The 21,057-nt window shown below is 29.1% G+C and overlaps 1 protein-coding gene across 1 annotated transcript; it reads left to right on the top strand.

Moving 5' to 3' along the window:
* The first annotated feature begins 2,768 nt into the window (after positions 1-2,768).
* On the top strand, positions 2,769-16,072 carry LOC105669013 (PHAF1 protein CG7083). Its single transcript, XM_012361758.2, has 8 exons — positions 2,769-3,216; positions 4,106-4,188; positions 5,320-5,547; positions 5,685-5,894; positions 5,991-6,140; positions 7,974-8,138; positions 10,689-10,865; positions 12,974-16,072. The coding sequence occupies exons 1-8, from the start codon at positions 3,153-3,155 to the stop codon at positions 13,169-13,171; spliced, it is 1,275 nt and encodes a 424-aa protein (XP_012217181.1). The 5' UTR covers positions 2,769-3,152; the 3' UTR covers positions 13,172-16,072.
* The last annotated feature ends 4,985 nt before the right edge of the window (positions 16,073-21,057 follow it).

Here is a 21,057-nt window from a genome sequence, read left to right as displayed (position 1 = left end):
CAACCCTGGGTCGTTCAAATCCTGTATAATCGAAAACGCTATTAGTCTTAATCTTAATCTTGGAAAGATCCCATCTTTTAACTTTAGTCCCTAATGTCCTAAGGCCGGGCCAATGAGGTAAGTCTGACGTCCGACGCAGCACGAAACCGCGCGAAATAATGGTTTTCGATTTTTGTAAAATACGAAAATGAGTGATGCTGATTTAATTGAATGTGTCCAACAATTCGATGTTGTTTGGAATAAAAAAAATCCAAATTATAAAAATAAATTAGTGGTTAGGTTTTGTTACATTTGCACATGCGTAGTCCGAATTTCCAGGGAAGCATAAACGAGTCCTTAAGATTAAGTTAAGACTAAGGCCGGTTCTACAATAAGTTGCAAATACTCCGTCGCCAGTCGCGAATGCTCCGTCTTACTAAAAATAACTAGAAATAGCGCTTTCCAATTAGTAGTTGCCATCCTTCGCGACCGGTGACGGGGCATTTGCAACTTATTGTAGAACCAGCTTAAGACTAAGATTAAGATTAAGACCGAAGCATAAACCAGCCATAAAATAAACGATTTGTCTTAAAATAGAACTTTTAAGGATTGATTTAAAGATCGATCTTTTTCTTCGAAAAGATTGATTTTCTAAAAGATCGAATCAGAATCGAATATCCCTAGCCAGTAGCACTGCCAGCACTGCTACCCACACGATAGTAAGTACCATAGATATATTACATATAGATAGAGCTTTGTGAATTTTACGCCTGCCAAGATAAAATTATCTTTTCCTCCCTCGCGCATGTGCAATCACGCATTTATCTTCAGAAAACAGAAGTATTTATCCATGGGTGTTTACGATAATTCAAGTTCGAGTTAGTTTCACTAGGACCGACAATGAGATATACATAACCATCTAGAACCTTTATGATTCATGACAACTCGACGCTGTCTTGTATTGCTTGAGTTAAATTCATTGAATTTGTTGAGTTTAATAAATATAATTATATACATATATATATAATTATATCTATTAAAGAGGTATACCAACATACATACCAACATTATTTGTTTCTTTCATAGACTAATTTGCAGTTGACATTTTTTTATTACAATAAAATTTGCTCTATAAACTCAACAAATTCAATTAATTTAACTCAAGCAATACAAGACAGCGTCGAGTTGTCATAAATCATAAAGATTCTAGATGGTTATGTCTATCTCATTTTTCGGTCCTAGTGAAACTAAGGCACTAGATATGTAGGTATTCTCATCCGCCATTTTGGTTCCTACTAGATGGAGAATTATAGCGTATATAGTATAGTATAGCGTACATGTGTAACACGTCAATTATTAAAAATGATTCAGGACTTTTTTCGACTCATTTTTTGGCAAGGAATAACGCTATGTACTTAGGGTGCGTTCCACTTAACGCCCGCAACGCTCCTAAGATCATTTTATCCTTGTTTTTCATCGAAAGTTAAACGAGGATAAAATGATTCTAGGAACGTTGCGGGCGTTAAGTGGAACGCACCCTTAGTGGGCAGTCTTTAAGTGTCACCCTGTATACGCTATAATTCTCCATCTAATAGGAACCAAAATGGCGGATGAGAATACCTACATATCTAGTGCCTTATAGCGTTTTCGAGTAAACGGGGTTTGAACGATCTAGGGTTGATCAATCACTATTTTACTATGAATGCAAGTCTTTCATTGGTGGAGAGGTTGCAATGACGTCATTAACCAATCTTGGGTCGTTCAAACCCCGTTTACTCGAAAACGCTATTAGTGAAACTAACTCGAACTTGAATTATCGTAAACACCCCATGACAGCCAAGGATATAACCTAATTTTATGTAAAAGTGCTGTATCCGCCGAGATAAATATACGAATGCGCATGTGCGAAGGAGGAAATACCGTCATTATCTTGGCAGGTGTTGCATTATAGCAAAAATGGTACAAAGCTCTATCTATATGTAATATATCAGCGCTCGGAATTAGTTGCACATTTCGAACCGATTTCTGAGACGACGCCTCCTGTTCCCCCACTACCGCCTGGCTGCTGGCGGCCGAGCCGCCGATAGCTCTGGCGCAGAAGCGTTTTATATAAGAAATAGGCTGGGTTGTTGAAGCACTTCTCAGAAAATAGTAATATTTTCTTTGTTACATAAATAATGTTTATTTTTATTAATAATTAAATATATATATATTACGTATTAATAAAAATAAACATTATTTATGTAGTGAAGAAATTGTTACGCTTTCCTGAAAGATGCCTAAACAATCCAGCCTATTTCTAATATAAAACGCTCCTGAGCCAGAGCTATCGGCGGCTCGGCCGTTAGCGGCCGGGCGGTAGTGGGGGAACAGGAGGCGTCGTCTCGGAAATCGGCCCGAAATGTGCAACTAATTCCGAGCGCTGTAATATATCTATGGTAAGTACGCACATCTAATTAGCAATTCAGCAGAGAAAATAGTACCGTGTGCCGCGGGCTTTATACACGTTTACGTTACGATTTTCTCTGTGCGTTGAATAAAGTTTAATGTTAATTACGGACTCTACGTTTACGGTCAGTACTTAGCGCAACGTAACGCGTTATGGACGTACATGTGCGGTGGCCCAAAGGTTGCGTTCCATACGTTCGTAAAGCGCATATGCGCGCATGTATACAGTATACGTCAGGAACGTTACGTATACTGTAGATACATGCGCGCATATGCACTTTTTGGAACGCAGCCAATCAATTCAGTGCCCATTCCAATATATATATAGTTTAGTACGATATTCACTATCAATGCTGCCAGTACTAAAATCTATAGTCCACATTACGTACACTATACCATTCCAATACAGAAAGTAAATATCGGAATGCAGCCATCATTACTGCTTTATAAAAAGTTTCTCTTCGTGTCTCATATTTCATGATATGTATCAGCTGTTCGGTGACAGTTTACCAACCATAGAAATTATAGAAGATATAGAAGTCGCGAAATAGTGAAAGAGGTTGTTTGGGATGCGACTACAATATGGCTATCTAGTGATTGATAATTGAGCGATACGTTAGCAGACAAAGGAACGACGCAGTTTTGATGGTAATTTGTATCGCTTCGCGCGTCGTATATTTGTTCGTTTCACTGTTTAAATAAAGCAAATAAATAAATCAAGTAGAATGCTGGAACTCGAGGTGGTGCCAGAAAGATCTCTCGGATGCGAGCAATGGGAATTTATTTTAGGTAGGTGACGAAATGCAAGCGTGAACAAAAGTAGTGTATTATTATGATTTGCATAACTCGCACAATGTTTCTCTGTCAAATTTCGTTTCATCGAATTAAATCGTATGAGTTGATAAAGTATGAGCGATCGTATATTCGATCGCAGTTTGTTAATACATACAACTTTGTTTTATTAGTAATATATAGTAGTATGATTCGTCCAGTTTTATATCGTTCTATTTATCAATTTAAACATAGTGCTTGATACAGTAATCCTTTAACGTGTTTTTTTTTATACTTCCATAGTTTCCATACTTTTTCCATTTATATAGCAAGCATATATAAGTAAAAAAAATATATACATTGCAATAAACATATAAAAATAGAATGTTCAGTTAACATAGTCTTCAAATCAACGTTTAAAATTAAAAGAAACACAAACAATTTGTTCTATTAATCAACTAAATTATACGTACAAATTAACCTGTAATATTTATTTAATTTGTTCATATTTTCTTGTATGCTTATCATTATTATTCGAAGATCCTTGAAGAATAAATATTACAAATAGTTTATAAACAATTATAGTTTATAAGCATTAAAATTGTAAGTAAATAGTTCACAATAAATTCACAACAAAATAAATTACTTATATTCTCACAAAGTTGATTTGTGAATTTATATGGACTATATTTTATAGCAAATATTACATGCTTGTAAATTGTCTTATTTATATTTTTTACATCATACTATTTAAGTATACTTTTTTATGTTATTTGCTTTAGAGTAAACAAACATTGAAAAAAATCTAAATTATTATTAATATTTATTGTTATTTGCTTGTTTATTCATACAAATGTTGGTTTATTTAAAAATTATCAAAATTTTTAATCAAAAACTTATATTGCAGGTATGCATTTTTCTCAATCGGTATCGATAATACAATCCCAAGTTGGCGTTATAAGAGGAGTACAAGTACTTTATAGCGACAGTGTAAGTGCACTTAATATACAAATCTATACATATTTATAATAGATATAAATTTTTAATTACACTGCATGGTTTGTTGTTTAGGAAAAAAGAGCAACTTTTCATAGTTTTTATATGCTGAATCTGAAGTCTCTAAAAGTATTGGTTTGTGTAATAAGTAATTTTGAATTTTCTAATAGAGAAGTGATGTTATTTTTTATACAGCATGCTTAAAAAATTGTAATATGGGCAAAACTTTAAAACAACTTTGACAAACAAATATTTAATTTATGTGTTAACCAAATTATGCTTTACCTGACAAAAAAATAGATTTATTGAAAAAATCTGAAATTATTACACAATCCAATATATATTAACTCAATGTTCTGCAAAAATTTTAAAATATGTTAAAAATAGCTAATCTTATCATATTTTTAAATGTTAGTAACTGCTAACTATTCCAAAAAAATTTGTTTTTGCAGTTTTGTTTATTCTATTTTAAAACACTAATTTTTTTGTTTCAAAATTTATTTAATTTTATTTTCTTACAACTTTTCTAAATTGGTTCAAAAAGTAAATATTATGCTTGAGATTTATGATTAAAATGTTATCCTAATACATACTTTTGACAGATGTTTTGTTTAGTTCGTTCATGCTTTTCCAGGATTTTTGGATAATATTTATTGTGAATATACTAAAATAGACTATATAGTCGTGTGAGTGATTACATTAGTGTATCACATGAAAATGATTTATGGTCAGTAGTTCAAGATAGCATAATATTTATTAAAGAAAATTTTATATATTGTTTGTATATATATATATAAACAATATCACACATCCAATGGATGTCAAAAAAGGTATAGCAATTGCACACCATCAAAATTTTAAGAAAATCAAAGAAAAACATGTCAAAAACAACAACTTTGTTACTAATAACCAGATTTACAATGTTATATATTGGTATATATAATATCTGGTTATTAGTAACAAAGTTGTTATTTTTGACATGTTTTTCTTTGATTTTCTTAAAATTTTGATGGTGTGCAATTGCTATACCTTTTTTGAATCATTGAATCTTTTTTGCCATCATCTTTGTTGAAATAATACATTTTTATTTCTTTAAAATAATATATTAAACATTTATGTTTGCAGAATCCATTGGATGTGGATCTAGTTATAAATTTACCACACGATGGTATTCGGCTTATATTCGATCCTGTTGTACAAAGGCTGAAGATAATTGAAATTTACAATATGAAATTAGTAAAATTGAAATATTGTGGCTTGCCGTTCAATTCGCCGGAGGTATTACCTTCTATCGAACAGATAGAACATTCATTTGGCGCAACTCATCCTGGTGTTTATGACAGTGAAAAGCAGGTATACAGTTATGTTTAAAATTTAAAATCACTAATATGTAGATTAATGATTAATAGTAGTAATTTAATAATTATTATTTATAAGTGTATGTGATATGTGCGGTATATGTAAAATATAATTATAATAATATATTGTAGGTATTTGTACTAAATTTTCGAGGATTGTCATTTTACTTTCCAATCGATTCAAAATTCCAACCTGGATACGCTCATGGATTAGGCTCATTGCAATTTCCAAACGGGACTTCTCCTTTAGTCGCGAAAACAGCGATTTACATTGGAAACATGCCAGCCGGTGGTAGCGGCGAAGAACATGGATCAAAAACACCACCGCCACCTTTGCCACTTGTAATTATGCTTCTAAACTTGGAGGATTCTTTGTCGTTCTTTAAAATAAACTGAACGTATTGATATATTTTTAATATATATATTTTTTTTAAATAGGTTTGTTATCATAATAACTTGTACTTGGAAAAAGCTGATATTATTCGAGACAAGATGCGCACTCGAGGACTTAGATTACATCTTTTCACTGAAGGAAGCTCTGGAACAAGAGCATTATTGGAGCCAAAAAAACGATGTTTGATTAAAGAGGTTACGCTTTACAATTATTAATATATTTTTAGCAATGCTAGGAAATTTTAAATAGTCGAGCAGTTCAAGCATGATTAAATAAATTTTAGTCTTTCTAGCTTATCGAAAATATGTTCGAACTAATTTCAAATCCGAAAGTTTGACATCCACGTAAAGAAAGGCAAAAAAAAACTGTTTATTTTCTATTCGTAATGTATACTATTTTTACTCCAATTTTCTTTAATGTTTGAACTGTTCGAATCTTTAAACATGAATTAATATTACAGATCGACTAATATTTACATTTAAAACTCAAAGCTCTTTGTTGCCTTAATTGTTTGAATAATTCAAAAATATTTGACTATTCCGAAAGTTTGTAGCGATTTTTATAACAAATCTAAAAATTTGCGTGTTTTTTGTTTCATCTTTATTTAGGGCCACTTTTTCCAACGTCGGTTAACGTTAACCGTCGATTTCAATTTGTTAATAGAATTGCTAACATAAAGAATAAAATATCTTCATTAAAAGTGACGAAAATTTTAAATCTTTCCTTTTTGATGACCATATTTCATTCATGTTAGCAATTCTATTAACAAAGTGAAATCGTCGGTTAACGTTAACCGATGTTGGAAAAAGTGGCCCTTAATAATGTAAACACTATTTTTTTGACAACCTTTAGGCACAACAGATGTTATTCAGTTTTAATAGCTTTGACGTATACCGACGTACTTTTCTGCTATTAATATATATATATATATATATATATATATATATATATATATATATATATATATATATAAATGTTGCAAACTTTCCAAACAACTCAATATACAAAGCTAAATCACAAATTATTCGCAATTTTTTCAAGTGAAACATAATTTAGATATTGCGGATAATTTCTGACTTATTCTAATAATATACTCTAAACTTATATATGCTATAAAAACGCAACATATGTTTAAATCTTTTGTCTAAGTTCTAATTTTTAATATCAGATACCATGTGTTATATAAAATTACCGATTGTTTGATTATCGGTAGTTTTAAAATCGACCGCGATTATAACAAAATTGATTGAACAAATTTTTGGTTGTGTTATTTAGAATTTATAAACATTATTAATTTTTTTCAGGTATTATTTGGCGGTACTTTTTTTTTATTACTGAGTTGTTTTTGTTATTTATTTTTGTGGAAAATTTATTTATTTTTTTACAAAAATAAATATAATATCTTTAAAAGAGTTACAATTAGCTTGTTTATATAACTTGAAATTGGAGTATAGCGGAAACAGGTAGAAATTAATTCGGGTTTCAGAAAAGGAGCTCTGCAACAAAAGGATTATAATAATTTGCAAGGAAACAAAGCGTTTTCCAATTGAGAAGTAGTAATTAGAAGATTTGTAGCTATAGTCTAAAAGACGAATTTTATAAAAATATATTATTAATATCGTATTGGGAAAAAATAATGCTAATAATGCACATTTTAATATGAAAGAAAAACTTGTAAAAACGGTAATTTTAATGATACAACCTAATGTCGTGTTCTAATATACGTGGAGTTTGTGCCACAATAATATAAATTCTAACATTATAATATGAACAATTCTGTTGCAAGAAGGGTAATATCTTATTCCTTTTTTTGTATTTTTCTTTTGATGTTTGATAAATGTTGACATACTCAGTTTTGAATTATTATTTTTGCTATTTCATTAAGATAATAAGATCAAAAATTTTCTAGGGCTTATTACACACATTATATATATATAGAAACATACAGAAAATTTTTTATCTTATATATATATACACACACATACTACATATATATTTTAAATCTTGATTATTGTTTATGATTTTAGGTATTATTTGGCGATACTTGCGAAGATGTTTTAAGTGCGCTTGGTGCGCCGTCTAAAGTATTTTATAAAGCTGAGGATAAAATGCGTATTCATAGTCCACACGCGCACAAACGGGACAAGATAAGACGATCAGACTTTTTCTATAATTATTTCACTTTAGGTTTGGTAAGGATATCTTTTTATCGAATGAAACGATATGATTTTTTTTTGTTTTTACAATTAAATTAAAACGATACAACCAAACTTATTACCTCTGACGCTGCTCAAAAAACATTACGTCGATTAACCCTTTGAGAGGCACAGTTTTTCTGCTTTTTGTTATTACTATTTACTTACATATATGATCTTTAAGTCACTGAATACAAATCTAAATAAAATTAAGAAATTTGAAATAGCAGATGTATTAAAGCAATAGAGAACTGAATTTATATATATTATTAAATATAAATCGATTTGCACAAAACTAAATACATTTATTAAAGTCACTTTGATTACAAATCTAATGACAGATTTGAGAAACTCAAAATAATAAATTAAAAAATATCTGTTATCGTAAAATATCACATAATTATTTATTATGAATAAATAATTGTTATTAACAATATTGGGGAGCACATCACATATTATTAATAATACTATATCAAGATTAATATTAGAAATTAAATTCAAAAAATAAATTTGTAAAAACAGCTTTCCTACTTTATTAGTTTACAAGAAACTGATTTTATTTACAAAATTAAAGCCATTTTTACACTTAACATTTTCATTAATAAAATTAAATAAACAAATTTATTAAAATTACTCACAATAATTATTGGATCAAGAAAAATTACAGAAAGAAAGACAATTTTAAAGCATTGTAACTTCGCGAAAAATGATCGTATTTTGATTCTAAAGAAAGCATTTTGAAGCATGAAACTTCTTTCAAATGCCTTTTGTGGATTTATGGCACGATAATAAAGTTTGATTCGTCAAAATAAAATTTTTAATGCGACACCAGGCGTAGAAAAAATCAAGGAGAATTTCTGTCCTTGCATCTTATAATGGGATCTTTTCTCTTCAATTCGAGTCGTGGATCGTGAATTCGAGTGGTGCGACTATTTTGACCAAGTTATCGACGTTTGAAGAAAAACTTGTCATTTTGACTTTAATCGCTTATCACTTGAAAAAATCAACCTACAGCACTCCGCAAACAAAAATTGGAAAACTGAAAGTTAGTCCTTTCGAATGCTGTTATTGTTTTTTCTTAGTCCTATCTTTTAATAAAAAATCGTGTTCAAAAAATACGTAAAAAAAAATCACATATTTGTTTTTTCTTTAATTCGCTACATTGTCGCGAAGGAGAGTCCAATAAAAATCGCTAAGGCAAAATTTTTTAGTCCAATTATATTAGGTTGTCCCAAAAGTTCTTTACGTTTTCTTACTAAAAATTAAATACTCAACCTTTTATGAACGACACAATTTATTGAAGTATATACGAGCTATTCTGCTCTACCACCTTTCTCCATCTCTCCGGAAGCCTCATGATGCCATTTTTCCAAAATGTCTTTGATTTACTGACAAAATATCGATCGAGGTAATTTTTTATGTCATTCGAAGAGTAAAATTTTTTATCACAAAGAAAATTTTTTAAAGAAAGGAATAAATAGTAATTAGAAGGTAATATTAATAGTAATAGTAATAAAGGTAATATTAATAGTAATTATAGTAATCAGTTACTTTTCATGTTGGTAATATATTAAAAATTTAGATAATTATTAAAATATAAACATATTGAAGTGTCTTTTTTGGAACTTGGCCAGACCTTATCATTTATGAATTTTTGTGAGATATCACCTACCTTTTAGAACACAGAATTCTACCCCAGATTTTAATGGGGTTGAACGGGGGGTTGAGTATTTAATTTTTAGTAAGAAAACGAAAAGAACTTTTGAGACAACCTAATACGTCAACAATGAACAATCAGCTAAAACTTTTTTCCATGTGTCCATTGTTCTTGAATCAACCGAAATTGCTGAAAATTAAGTGATCAAGCCGCACTATTGCAGTAAATAAATGAAAAATTTTTATAAACTATTTTTATTATTTTTTCATCACTATAAGAGTTCTTGTGCTACTTTGTAAACAAAAAATGGGGAAAGTTTTTTTTATAATAAAATTATAAAAATTTGTCGATATTTGCTTTATTCAAAGCACACTACATGGAGGTTGTATGATCGGATTTATGTGATAATGGTATAGTGATTAAGTGTGCGTCTAAAGATAAAATTATTTATTTATAAGAAAATATTCTCTGGTAATATATTTGAAAAAAAAAAGCAAAAAATGAAAAAGTGACTTATATATGACTCTCTCAAATGGTTAAAAGACTTTACTTTTCTGCTATTTACTCTTTTTTCTCAAATAATATGTCAGAAATATAAATAGGAATATTTCACTATTAAAATATCGGTAGTTTTAAATTTCATATTTAGATAATTGGGTTCAGTGGATTAGAGATAGCTAACTCTGTTTTAGATAGATTAGTTAGAATAAAAAATAATTTTTGCAACTAAAATATTATGAGTTAATAATAATTAAATATCAATAATTTTATTTAACTTTATTAATAATTCAATATTAATAGTTTCTGAAACTATACACTGTGTTACTTTGTTTTTATTTTTAACTACTTTTTACTTGTTAATTTTATGTTTAATAGATGATTCTTTACAGGATATCTTGTTTAATGCGAAAACTCAATGTATAAAAAAATTTGTACTTCACACAAATTATCCAGGACACTACAACTTCAATATGTATCACCGTTGTGAATTTTCTTTGACTTTGCCACCTGAAAATAATTCTACGGAGTCGGGAAAGTTAATCGACGTATCTCCTTCTCCAGTTACAGTAAGAATTGATTCTTTGTAAAATATGTTTTAACTTCTGAAAACTGATGTAGTAGAGGAAATGCAGTTTCAATGATGATCTTGATCTTGATGTATGTATCGAGGTCACAATCCTGAGTAATCAGAAGGTTTTAGTTGTCGCTTATTGTTTATTGAAAAATTAACAAAATAAGTTTAATGAATAGTATATAATTTAATAATAGTAATAATAGTATATAATTTTCTGTCATGTACATTTAACAAAATGTACTCTTAGCAGATTTATTTATTTAATTTACCATGTTTTAATAAATATATATACGTTGCGAAAATATTCTGAACAACAAAATCTTTATTCATCAATGAATGGGACAGAATTAGTTAATAGATACAAAAATGCCATTATTTTGAAAAACAATATGTTGAAGTTACGAATTCGCAACAAGAACTGTGTATCTAATGATACTTCTATACACAAGAAAAAGAAAAACATTTGCAGGATAATAATACGATCTTTTCGAAGACAGATCATACTACATATTATCTTGCAAATGTTTTTCTAGGCAGGAAAAATATGAGGAATGTTTATTTAAATTGCTAATTTTAATTGTTAATAAATTTTTAATAAACAATAAACTAAAACCCACGCATTCAATTTATCACATTAAAAATAAATAACGTACATGGTGTCAAAAAATTATGTTCTGTCCATTAAACTTATTTTATTAATAACTTTTTAATAAACCACGAGCGTCGGCTAAAATTTTTTGATAGTTATTCAGGATTGTGACAATGTATGTCAAGATCAAGATTATGGATTTGGAGCTTGCATTCTCTATAATGTATAATTAGCCCATTTATAATTATAGATTTTTGAAGTCTTGAATTTAAATCTCGAAATGTTTAAATTCAATATGGTAAACTTAAAATAACCTATAGCAAATGCAAAATTGAAAAATTATTCTATTTTTGTCAAATTTGATTTTTCAGAGTTTTATGGACCTTGAATTCGAATCTAATAGCAAAATTTCAAAAAAATATTTTTGTAAAACATGAGATAAATTTATTGTACAAAATTTTAATTTACATATTACATATTTAAATAAAGTATTTTATCTGTTATTTTTGAACTTAATTATATTTTACCTTAAATTTTTTTTCTTGTATTATAATATACTTACACCTTAAATTTTTTAATTAAAAATTTCTAAAACTTTGAAAATTTTTATATAAAATCTATTATTCAAACTTCTAATTGCCATCTTATGTTCACAATTTAAAGTTCAAAAATTTTAACTGTAGATTTGAATTTAACGTCTCAAAAAACTTCAAAAAAACAAACATGCAATCTTCACGTAAAAGACTTCGCATAATTTTTATGGGAAACCGTATTGAGTCAAGTTGTCTAAATTTTTTAGATATGATGTAGATCTTGTATCTCTGATAAAAAAACTCAATGGGCACAAAACCTTAACATGGACAGTTTTTGAATTATAGACATTTGAAAGTCTTTCACAAGATCTGTTTGCATGCCTACGCGAGTTGTGTATATTTTTCTGTGTATATCTGTAGATGTTCTTATATTTGTGCAAAATTTGTGCGTGCGCGCGCGCGTGTGTGTTGCGTGTTACTTTTATTTATTAATGCAAACTGGTCAGCGGCCGAGCATTGAAAATATCAGTGCTGTAGCGCTGGCTAAAGTGGGGCGACTAGTCATTAAGCAATTTCCAATAATAAAAATAAAAGTAACATACAGGCACAAATATTTACACAGACATAAAGATATCTATAGACGTCCATGCACACAAAAATACACATACACAAGCAAGCATGCACAACTCACGTAGCGGTTAGCATGCAAATGGATCTTATGAAAAAAAACTTTTAAATATCTATAATTTAAAAACCATTCATGTGAAGGTTTATGCCTATTGAGAGTTTTTTGATCAGAGACACAAGACCTATACCATATCTCAACAATTCAAACATTTGACTAATCCTTTAATTATTTTTTTATGAAAATTATTTTTGGTTATAAAGCATTTTTATTTTTTAACAGTTAATTAATACATTACTATTAAGGAATTAATACATTATTTATTGAGTGATATATTTAATATTATCTTGCAGATCACTGCCTATACAAAATGGGATAGAGTGAGCGAACAATTGAAGGCGAGTGCACGTCCCGTGGTATTAAATCGTGCATCTTCAACGAATACAACTAACCCGTTTGGTTGTACATTTTGCTACGGTATACGAGATGCGATTGTTGAAGTTATGGCTAATCAACATATCGCAAGCATTACTTTGTATAAAACGGCGTGACCTTGTTCATCTATATGATATAATGCGTTATGTAATACAATTTGTGACATGCAGTTGGAAATGGTAAAATTACTTTAGCTATTTTTCAAGATCTTATATTTTCCAGTGAAGACGAGACAAGAAAATAATTGTGCATAGAATACTAAAAAGGCTTTTTTTAAATAAACAATACTGTTATTTTAAAATATAAAAATAATAAATGTTGTAAACACAAAGTAAATATTAAAAAAAAAACAGCTATATAAACTATATTAAACAAATGCAAAAACAAAAGTCTATAGAAAATCAAAAAATACATTGTTTTAAAATTTATGTAGTTATGTATATAAAACTTTTTCAAGCCTTGTCTCGTAGCTATAGATACTTGGATCAATTTTAAGTTGATTTTATCGCAACAAAAATGTTATTTGAAGCTTTTTCTTCAATGATTTTTAATTTTTGTCATTAACACATTGACTGCCCAGCAAAGTTTGTATGTCTTACCGTATATGCCGTGAATTTTTATTATCAGTTATATAATGATAAAATTTTGCTTTATATGATTAAATTATACTATCTTATTACGAATAATACGTTTATCTTATTGGATGTCACTAATGACCACCAATTTAGAGGAAAGGCACCGAAACCGACATACCATTTTGTTTTTAGGAAATATCTTATAGCTAAAAGTCCTAAATAAACATTTATGTGCATAGATATATACTAGAAACTGCCCTCTATCGAATGGTATAATATTTTTTATAATACTGTTCCGAACTTTTAAGAAAATAATATTTTTGTAAGACACATGAAAATTGAATTCCAAAACTGGCATATCTATAAAAACTATAAAACAGCTTAGAAATATAGAAATGTATTGCAATAAATTATTGAATGATACAATAGATTGTTCAATAATACAAATTTATTGCAAATTTTATAATTAATTAGAAAGACACAAACAAATATAGAGAAGACATGATATTGCAAATTTAGTATTACAATACATAAATATCATTTCATAATGTCTGTATAGAAATAACATGTATAGTAATTTTTTATAAAAATAAAGATACTTTTGAAGAGAGAGAGAGTTATATTATGATCATAGAGTGTCGCATCCATCACAAGGTATGCCGGTTTGTGGTACAGTAATTAAATTTTCCAAATTATACCGTAAAAAAAACAATAAAGATAAAAATAAAAGTAAAATATTTTTAGATAGCTACAAACTTGTAAAATAGTTTGATATTATAAAAAAAAAAATTATTATTTAGACTGCATAATTCTTGAAAGAAAATCATAAAAATAAAACTCGAATTTTAAGATTTTGATATTAGCTGATGTAGCATATAAATAAACAGGAAATATATAAACTTTTTTTAATGAGTTAATTAACTAAACATCACGTTTATATTACTTTTGATAAAATATAGCATTTTATTTCTGAAAAATAGGAATACGCCACTTTAGAAGGTTCATGCCATTTTTGGCGCCTTTCCTCTATATTATGCAATATTCTATTTACCTACAAAGTATCTATTATTTTTTATTGGTATTTATGTTACCTATATTATTCAAAATTTTTATTCGATAATGATCATGGCAAGCATTTTAAACAATTTGGTAGCGCCGGTAATTAGTGACCACCAAGACGCTAGAGAAAAGAAAAGCGCCGGCCATGGATGACCTACCATGGCAGTCAACATGTTAATTAATCTTTACACATATATCGATGGAATTAGCTGAAAAGCACTACCGCTATACAATGTAGCAAAATACTATCTTGTTCTAAGAATATTAATTTTTTTCTATATGTAGAATAAAAATGCATAATTTCATCATATTAAATAAATTAACATATCTCTACAGATTATTGTATGTAAATTGAAGACTAAAAACTCGTAACATTAAAGTTTTATAATAGTTCTTCATGTAATAAAGGTAAATCAATATAATGACTCATCATAGGAATATACAATAAAAATTACTATATCTTTAATTAAATAAGTAATTAAATATCTTGACCATCAAGTATCTAATTAAAGTTATGATTATATTTTTAAAAAATAACGTTATTTTTCTATTTATTTTTAACCTTCAAACAATTTTTAAAAATTTTAAGAAAGCATAACTTCATGTCATTTTAAGAATCTATAGCTGAGAGAAAGATGTTACTACTTTATGAGAATATAAAATTTACATTTTGTTGAAAGAAATTTGAAAAGTCGATTAAAAGATGTGAAACTAAGTGCAACATATATATAACAATATTATATTTAATATGGCATCCTTATTCTTTGTCATAATTTTATAATAATAATAAAACAGATAAAGCTATAATGATAATATGTTGATTTGAAAAAACAAAAACAGATTTTTATATAAAAAATATACAAATTTTTATGGATAACAATCTCAAGTATTACATAATTTCAAGTATAAGGATTAGTATGATTAATAATCTCAATATAAAATGTTATCTTTAAAGAAAATTAACTATCAATCTTCGTAAATTTTTTAAGAATGAGTGTAACAAAAATACTGAAAAATAGGTCAAAAAGTGATTGACATATTCATAATATAAAATTAAATATAAAATACTACAATTAGCATTGAAATTTTTTGATAGTTATTATTTGATTATTAGCTACTTTAAATTATAACATCAAAAGTGAATGAGAAAATATAAGAAAAGCCAGAATTCTTACAAATTGAAATTCATAAAAATATTCCTATCAATGAATATGCACTAAATATAATATATGTGTTGAAAAATATATTGGATTAATGTGAGTTTGTAAATTATTCTAAGCGATACATATTTTAAGTACTACATAAAGTGTGTAAAGATATGTATGTATTTTTAAATTTTACGTACTATACCTTTGTGATATAATAATAACGCAAAGAATTCTAGAGTTCCAAATTTTCATGATTACTATCACATAAACATTTTATATTTTCACATGATACATACATCAAATAGATTTTTCCTCGACAAAAATATAGAGACATCAATATTTTCGGGATTCATAAAGAATGACTGGAAAAACTTTTCAGCTCGAAGACTGAAGAAAGAAGATAAATATCTGAGCTGAAATGTAAACAAATAACAAAGCTAAATGTTATTTAGTTAATTTCAAATAAACTGTAATAACATTTCAATTTAAAGCTTATTGAGAAAAATATATGAAAAAGAAAGACGTGATGATTTTTTTTCGACACTTTTGTTGAGGAAAAATCTATTTTTCAAAAGACTTCGCACGATTCTTATGGAGAAACCGTGTTCGGTTAAATTGTCTGAATTTTTGATATGTTATAATTCTTGTGTCTTTGACTAAAAAACTCAATCTTTACAACTGCATAGTTTTTGAGTTATAGACATTTGAAAGTCCTTTTTTGCAAGATCCATGCTAACCTATGCGAGTTTATCATGCATATCTACCCGTATATGTATTTTTGTATACATTAATGTTCATAGATATTTTTATGCTTATGCAAATGTTTGTGCATATATGTTACTCTTATTTATTAATAGAAATCATTTAGCGGCTAAGTTCCGAATATATCATACCGTACCGTAACGCTGCGCTCCTGGAGTGGAGCGCTCGGCCGTAAATGCACCAACTTCCATTAATAAATAAAAGTTGCATATTTGTATAAACATTTGCACAAACATAAGAGATTTGGTCGCATCGTATGTCCCAACATGCTCCTATTCGCTCCAATATACTTCAATCTATAGTATTACGTTACATATGTTATACAAGGTGAGGACAAAATACCGGTACCCCGAAATATCTCGAAAAATATAAGTTTTATAGAAAATTGTTTCAGATAAAAATTGTAGGGTTTAAAAAGATCTATTTACTGATCTTATCAGTTTGACCTTGGGTGGCATCGCCAAGGTCAGGACAAGATCACCTTGAATTTTTTAAATGGAATCCCCTATTTTTTATTGCATATTCTTGTAGTCGATCTTGAGAGCTTTTCAAAACGCTATAATGAAGTTATTTTTCGTTAAAAACTTTTCGAATTATGAGGCTTGAAAGTTACGGTAGAGTGAGAAAGAAGCGCGTGAGCGCGTTGCCTCATTCTCTTTTTCTTATTCGTCAATGATACACAAATATATACAGGGTGGGCCATTTTAATCTATGCAACCAAATTTCTCCGTAAGTAAGCCAAATACAGAAACATGGTTCAGACAAAAGTTCTTCAGGACAATGGGGGTCACCTATTTGTGCTAATGACTTTGACCTTGAAGTCAATTTTCAAGGTCATTTGAAGGTCAGAGTTATTTTTTTAAATAGAAACCCCTATTTTTGATTCCAAAATCTAATAGCTGGTGTCAAGAGCTTTTCAAAACACTATAATGAAGTTATTTTTCATTAAGTACTTATCGAGTTATGAGGCTTGTAAATTACAGTATTTTGACATAAAATACAAAATATCTTGTAAAACATTCAATTTTTGGGAATCTTACCTTAATACTTTTATGCATAAAATAATGAGACGAATCAATTGGTATAAAGAAAACACATTGATTTAAAAAAAAAAGTATGCAGTTGCATGTTGCAAATTACATATTTTTTCTTGAAAGCAACTATGTGTTTTCTTTATACCAATTGATTTGTTTCATTATTTTATGCATAAAAGTATTAAGGTAAGATTCCCAAAAATTGAATGTTTTACAAGATATTGTAAGATATTTGATCTTAAACCGCTAATTGTCAGGATAGGAAGCGGTAAGGCACCGGGTAACAAACTTGAGAAATATTTCTAAGTCCACTCAGCCTTTATTCGGGATCACGATTACAAATTTTAAAAACTTGTTAACTATTCGAGAGTTCGCGGAGATCTCTTTCGGAGCAATCTTTACGTACGAGCTCAGCTTGTATTACAGTGTTGCCACATCTCGGGCACTTATACTTAGTGTCTAACCAATAGGTGGCAGGAGCAGGACTTATCTTTTTAATGAAATTCTTACAATATTTTGTATTTTATGTCAAAATACTGTAATTTACAAGCCTCATAACTCGAAAAGTACTTAATGAAAAATAACTTTATTATAGTGTTTTGAAAAGCTCTTGACACCAGCTATTAGATTTTGGAATCAAAAATAGGGGGTTTATTTAAAAAAATAACTCTGACCTTCAAATGACCTTGAAAATTGACTTTAAGATCAAAGTCACTAACACAAATAGGTGACCCTTATTGTCCTGAACAACTTTTGTCTGAACCATTTTTCTGTATTTGGCTTACTTACGGAGAAATTTACGTGGATGGATTAAAATGGCCCATCCGGTATATATATATATATATATCTTTTGTAAATATATAATGTAATAAAAAGTGGTATAATAGGGCTACAGGCGAAGATCCACTTTAAAAAAAATCTAACGCGCTATTAGTGGCACCTCATGAGTAGCGTGGAAGACCACTATTAATTATTATTACTAAATAATTATTTATATATTTTTTTTTCAGTTATTTATAAATTTCACGTGTTCTTCTTTAAATATATTCATATTTCTGTTAAATATAATCACATTAATAAATATATGTATCATTATGTATCATGAATAAACAAATAGTAAAAAAAAAAGTAAAAAAATCTACATAAATCTCTTTGACTTATTTCTTGTTAAATCAGGCCTCGGAATTATTTCATCTTTTCAGCCGATTCTCGTGGTATATGCCTCCTTTCCTCTCTTCACCGCGCGCGCGGCAGCCGCTAGGGCCAGCGCCGCCGAGCGTTAGGAGCAGCGCTATCCGATAAATGTTGGGTTCTTCTTCCTTGATCATTAAAAGTTAAAAAAATTTATTAAAAATATTTTTTTTATTTTTAAATTTATTATGTGAAAATATTTCAATAGATTTCCACGTCACCCATGAGGTACTATTGCTATTGAGGAAAAAAATATTTTTAATAAATTTTTTTAACATTAATCGGATAGCGCCGCTCCTAACGCTCGGCGGCGCTGGCCCTAGCGTTTGCCGCGCGCGCGGTGAAGAGAGGAAAGGAGGCGTATACCACGAGAATCGGCTGAAAAGATGAAATAATTCCGAGGCCTGTGTTAAATTATCAAATCTAAATGTGATCTATATAAGATGTACCATAAACTTGAAAAAAATCGGACACCACTCAGTCTCGAAACCTGATCTGCGTTGTGATAGACCAACTATTTTCCGTTAAGCCACTGCACATTATTAAGAATGAGATCGATGCTATCGTTACTTGTATTACATTTGCATAAAAGACTGAATTTCTTTCTACATTGAAATTATTATTTAAATCACTCTTTACGATTAATACTTTTTTTTTTTTGAAGGATCGAGAAAGAGAAAACATTTTTTAATACAGATCATATGTTAGTTATATAAAAATATGTATATTTTATTGTACATGGCATGTACTAAATATTACAAAAACATTATAAAAAGCATTTTTTAATATAAAAAATTTTTTATAATTATTTAATAAAAACTGATTTGTTATTGTTAATAAAAAAATTAAAAATAATTTTACAATTCTGCAATAAAAGCTTATTAAATATTATTTTTATATTAACATTATTTTAACATTATTTTATTATTAAACTTTATTTTAATTTATTAATTTGATTATATACAGTTGAAAAAAATGCAAAAAAAGGAAAAAAAAGTTGCAAAAAGTAGGTCTCGAATATGGGATCTTTAATATTCAAGCGATTCGCCTTACTCGATTAAAAAACGCTTGATTCTTTGTTGTACGTTGCTGTTGATCAAACAGTCTAACGCACGGCAAGGACGCGTGACGTAAATAGCTTCGCTTGTGGATATAACATGGACATGAACCATCTCAGAAAATAGACGTGACTTTTTGACCAATGCGGAAAATGGACGTGGCTATTTAGTTCCTAAGCCGGCCGGAAATGGACGTGCGTCACTAGCGTACGGCCTAGAGAAAGCGTCGTACGGAAAACGGCAGCGTGGCCTCTCTCAGGTTTCTCTCTGTTACTAGTAATAACTAGTAACTTGTAGTAACTTTTACGGAAATTTCATGAAATTACGGCTCTATGGGACACAAGGAGATAAAAACACACGTAACGTTACGGACGAAATACCTAGTAACTTTTGTGGACTTTCAGTGCGGATTACGGGCTGTATGTGACGGCACCCTAACTCGAACTTGAATTATCGTAAACACCTTCTAGCAGTCTAGTTCAGAACTAAACGCATTCCATCAAGTATCCAAGCACGGTGTTTGACCGTGTCACACAGTGTCGATCTGTGTTTCCTAGATGGAAAGCTCCCATTATGTCAAACACTGTGTGATTTTGTGTCACTTGTGTCTCTTGGTAGAAAACTACCGTAGTAAACACTGTGACTCGGGAAAAATAATATCTTGTCGTGATTTGTTTTTAATATATTCCTTATATAACTGTACAACTTAGTAAAGAGCCGGATTTTGCAATTTCGTCCTTAAAAATTTATAAAAAATTAAAGTACACGTTTTTATAAAAAAAAATTTTTTTAACCATTTTTCCAAAAAATTACTCATTACTAAGTTACGTATATTTTTTTTCAATATAAATATCATAATTGCTATGCGTTTTTTCCGTAATTATTTCCGAAATTTGTTTATTACGATTTCGAGCTTTACTTCTATTCCGACAGAGGTGCTAGTTTCACTCCTGTCGACCCTTAGGCCGGTATTCATAGTCCGTTCTTATATTCAAGATCGTCTTAAGCACGAACTTATATTCGCTCTCTTCGTCAGACACAATCTATGTTTGACGAAGAGAGCGAATATAAGTCCGTGCTTAAGACGATTTTGAATATAAGAAGGGACTATGAATACCGCCCTTAAAGCTTACTACATCTATTGTAGACCCGGCCTTATATTTATATGGAAAGCG

This window comes from Linepithema humile, chromosome 6, assembly GCF_040581485.1.
Source record: "Linepithema humile isolate Giens D197 chromosome 6, Lhum_UNIL_v1.0, whole genome shotgun sequence".
In the NCBI taxonomy this organism is placed as follows: domain Eukaryota; kingdom Metazoa; phylum Arthropoda; class Insecta; order Hymenoptera; family Formicidae; genus Linepithema; species Linepithema humile.
The sequence above is the reverse complement of the archived record's forward strand: the minus strand, read 5'-3'. Positions and strand labels throughout refer to the sequence as shown.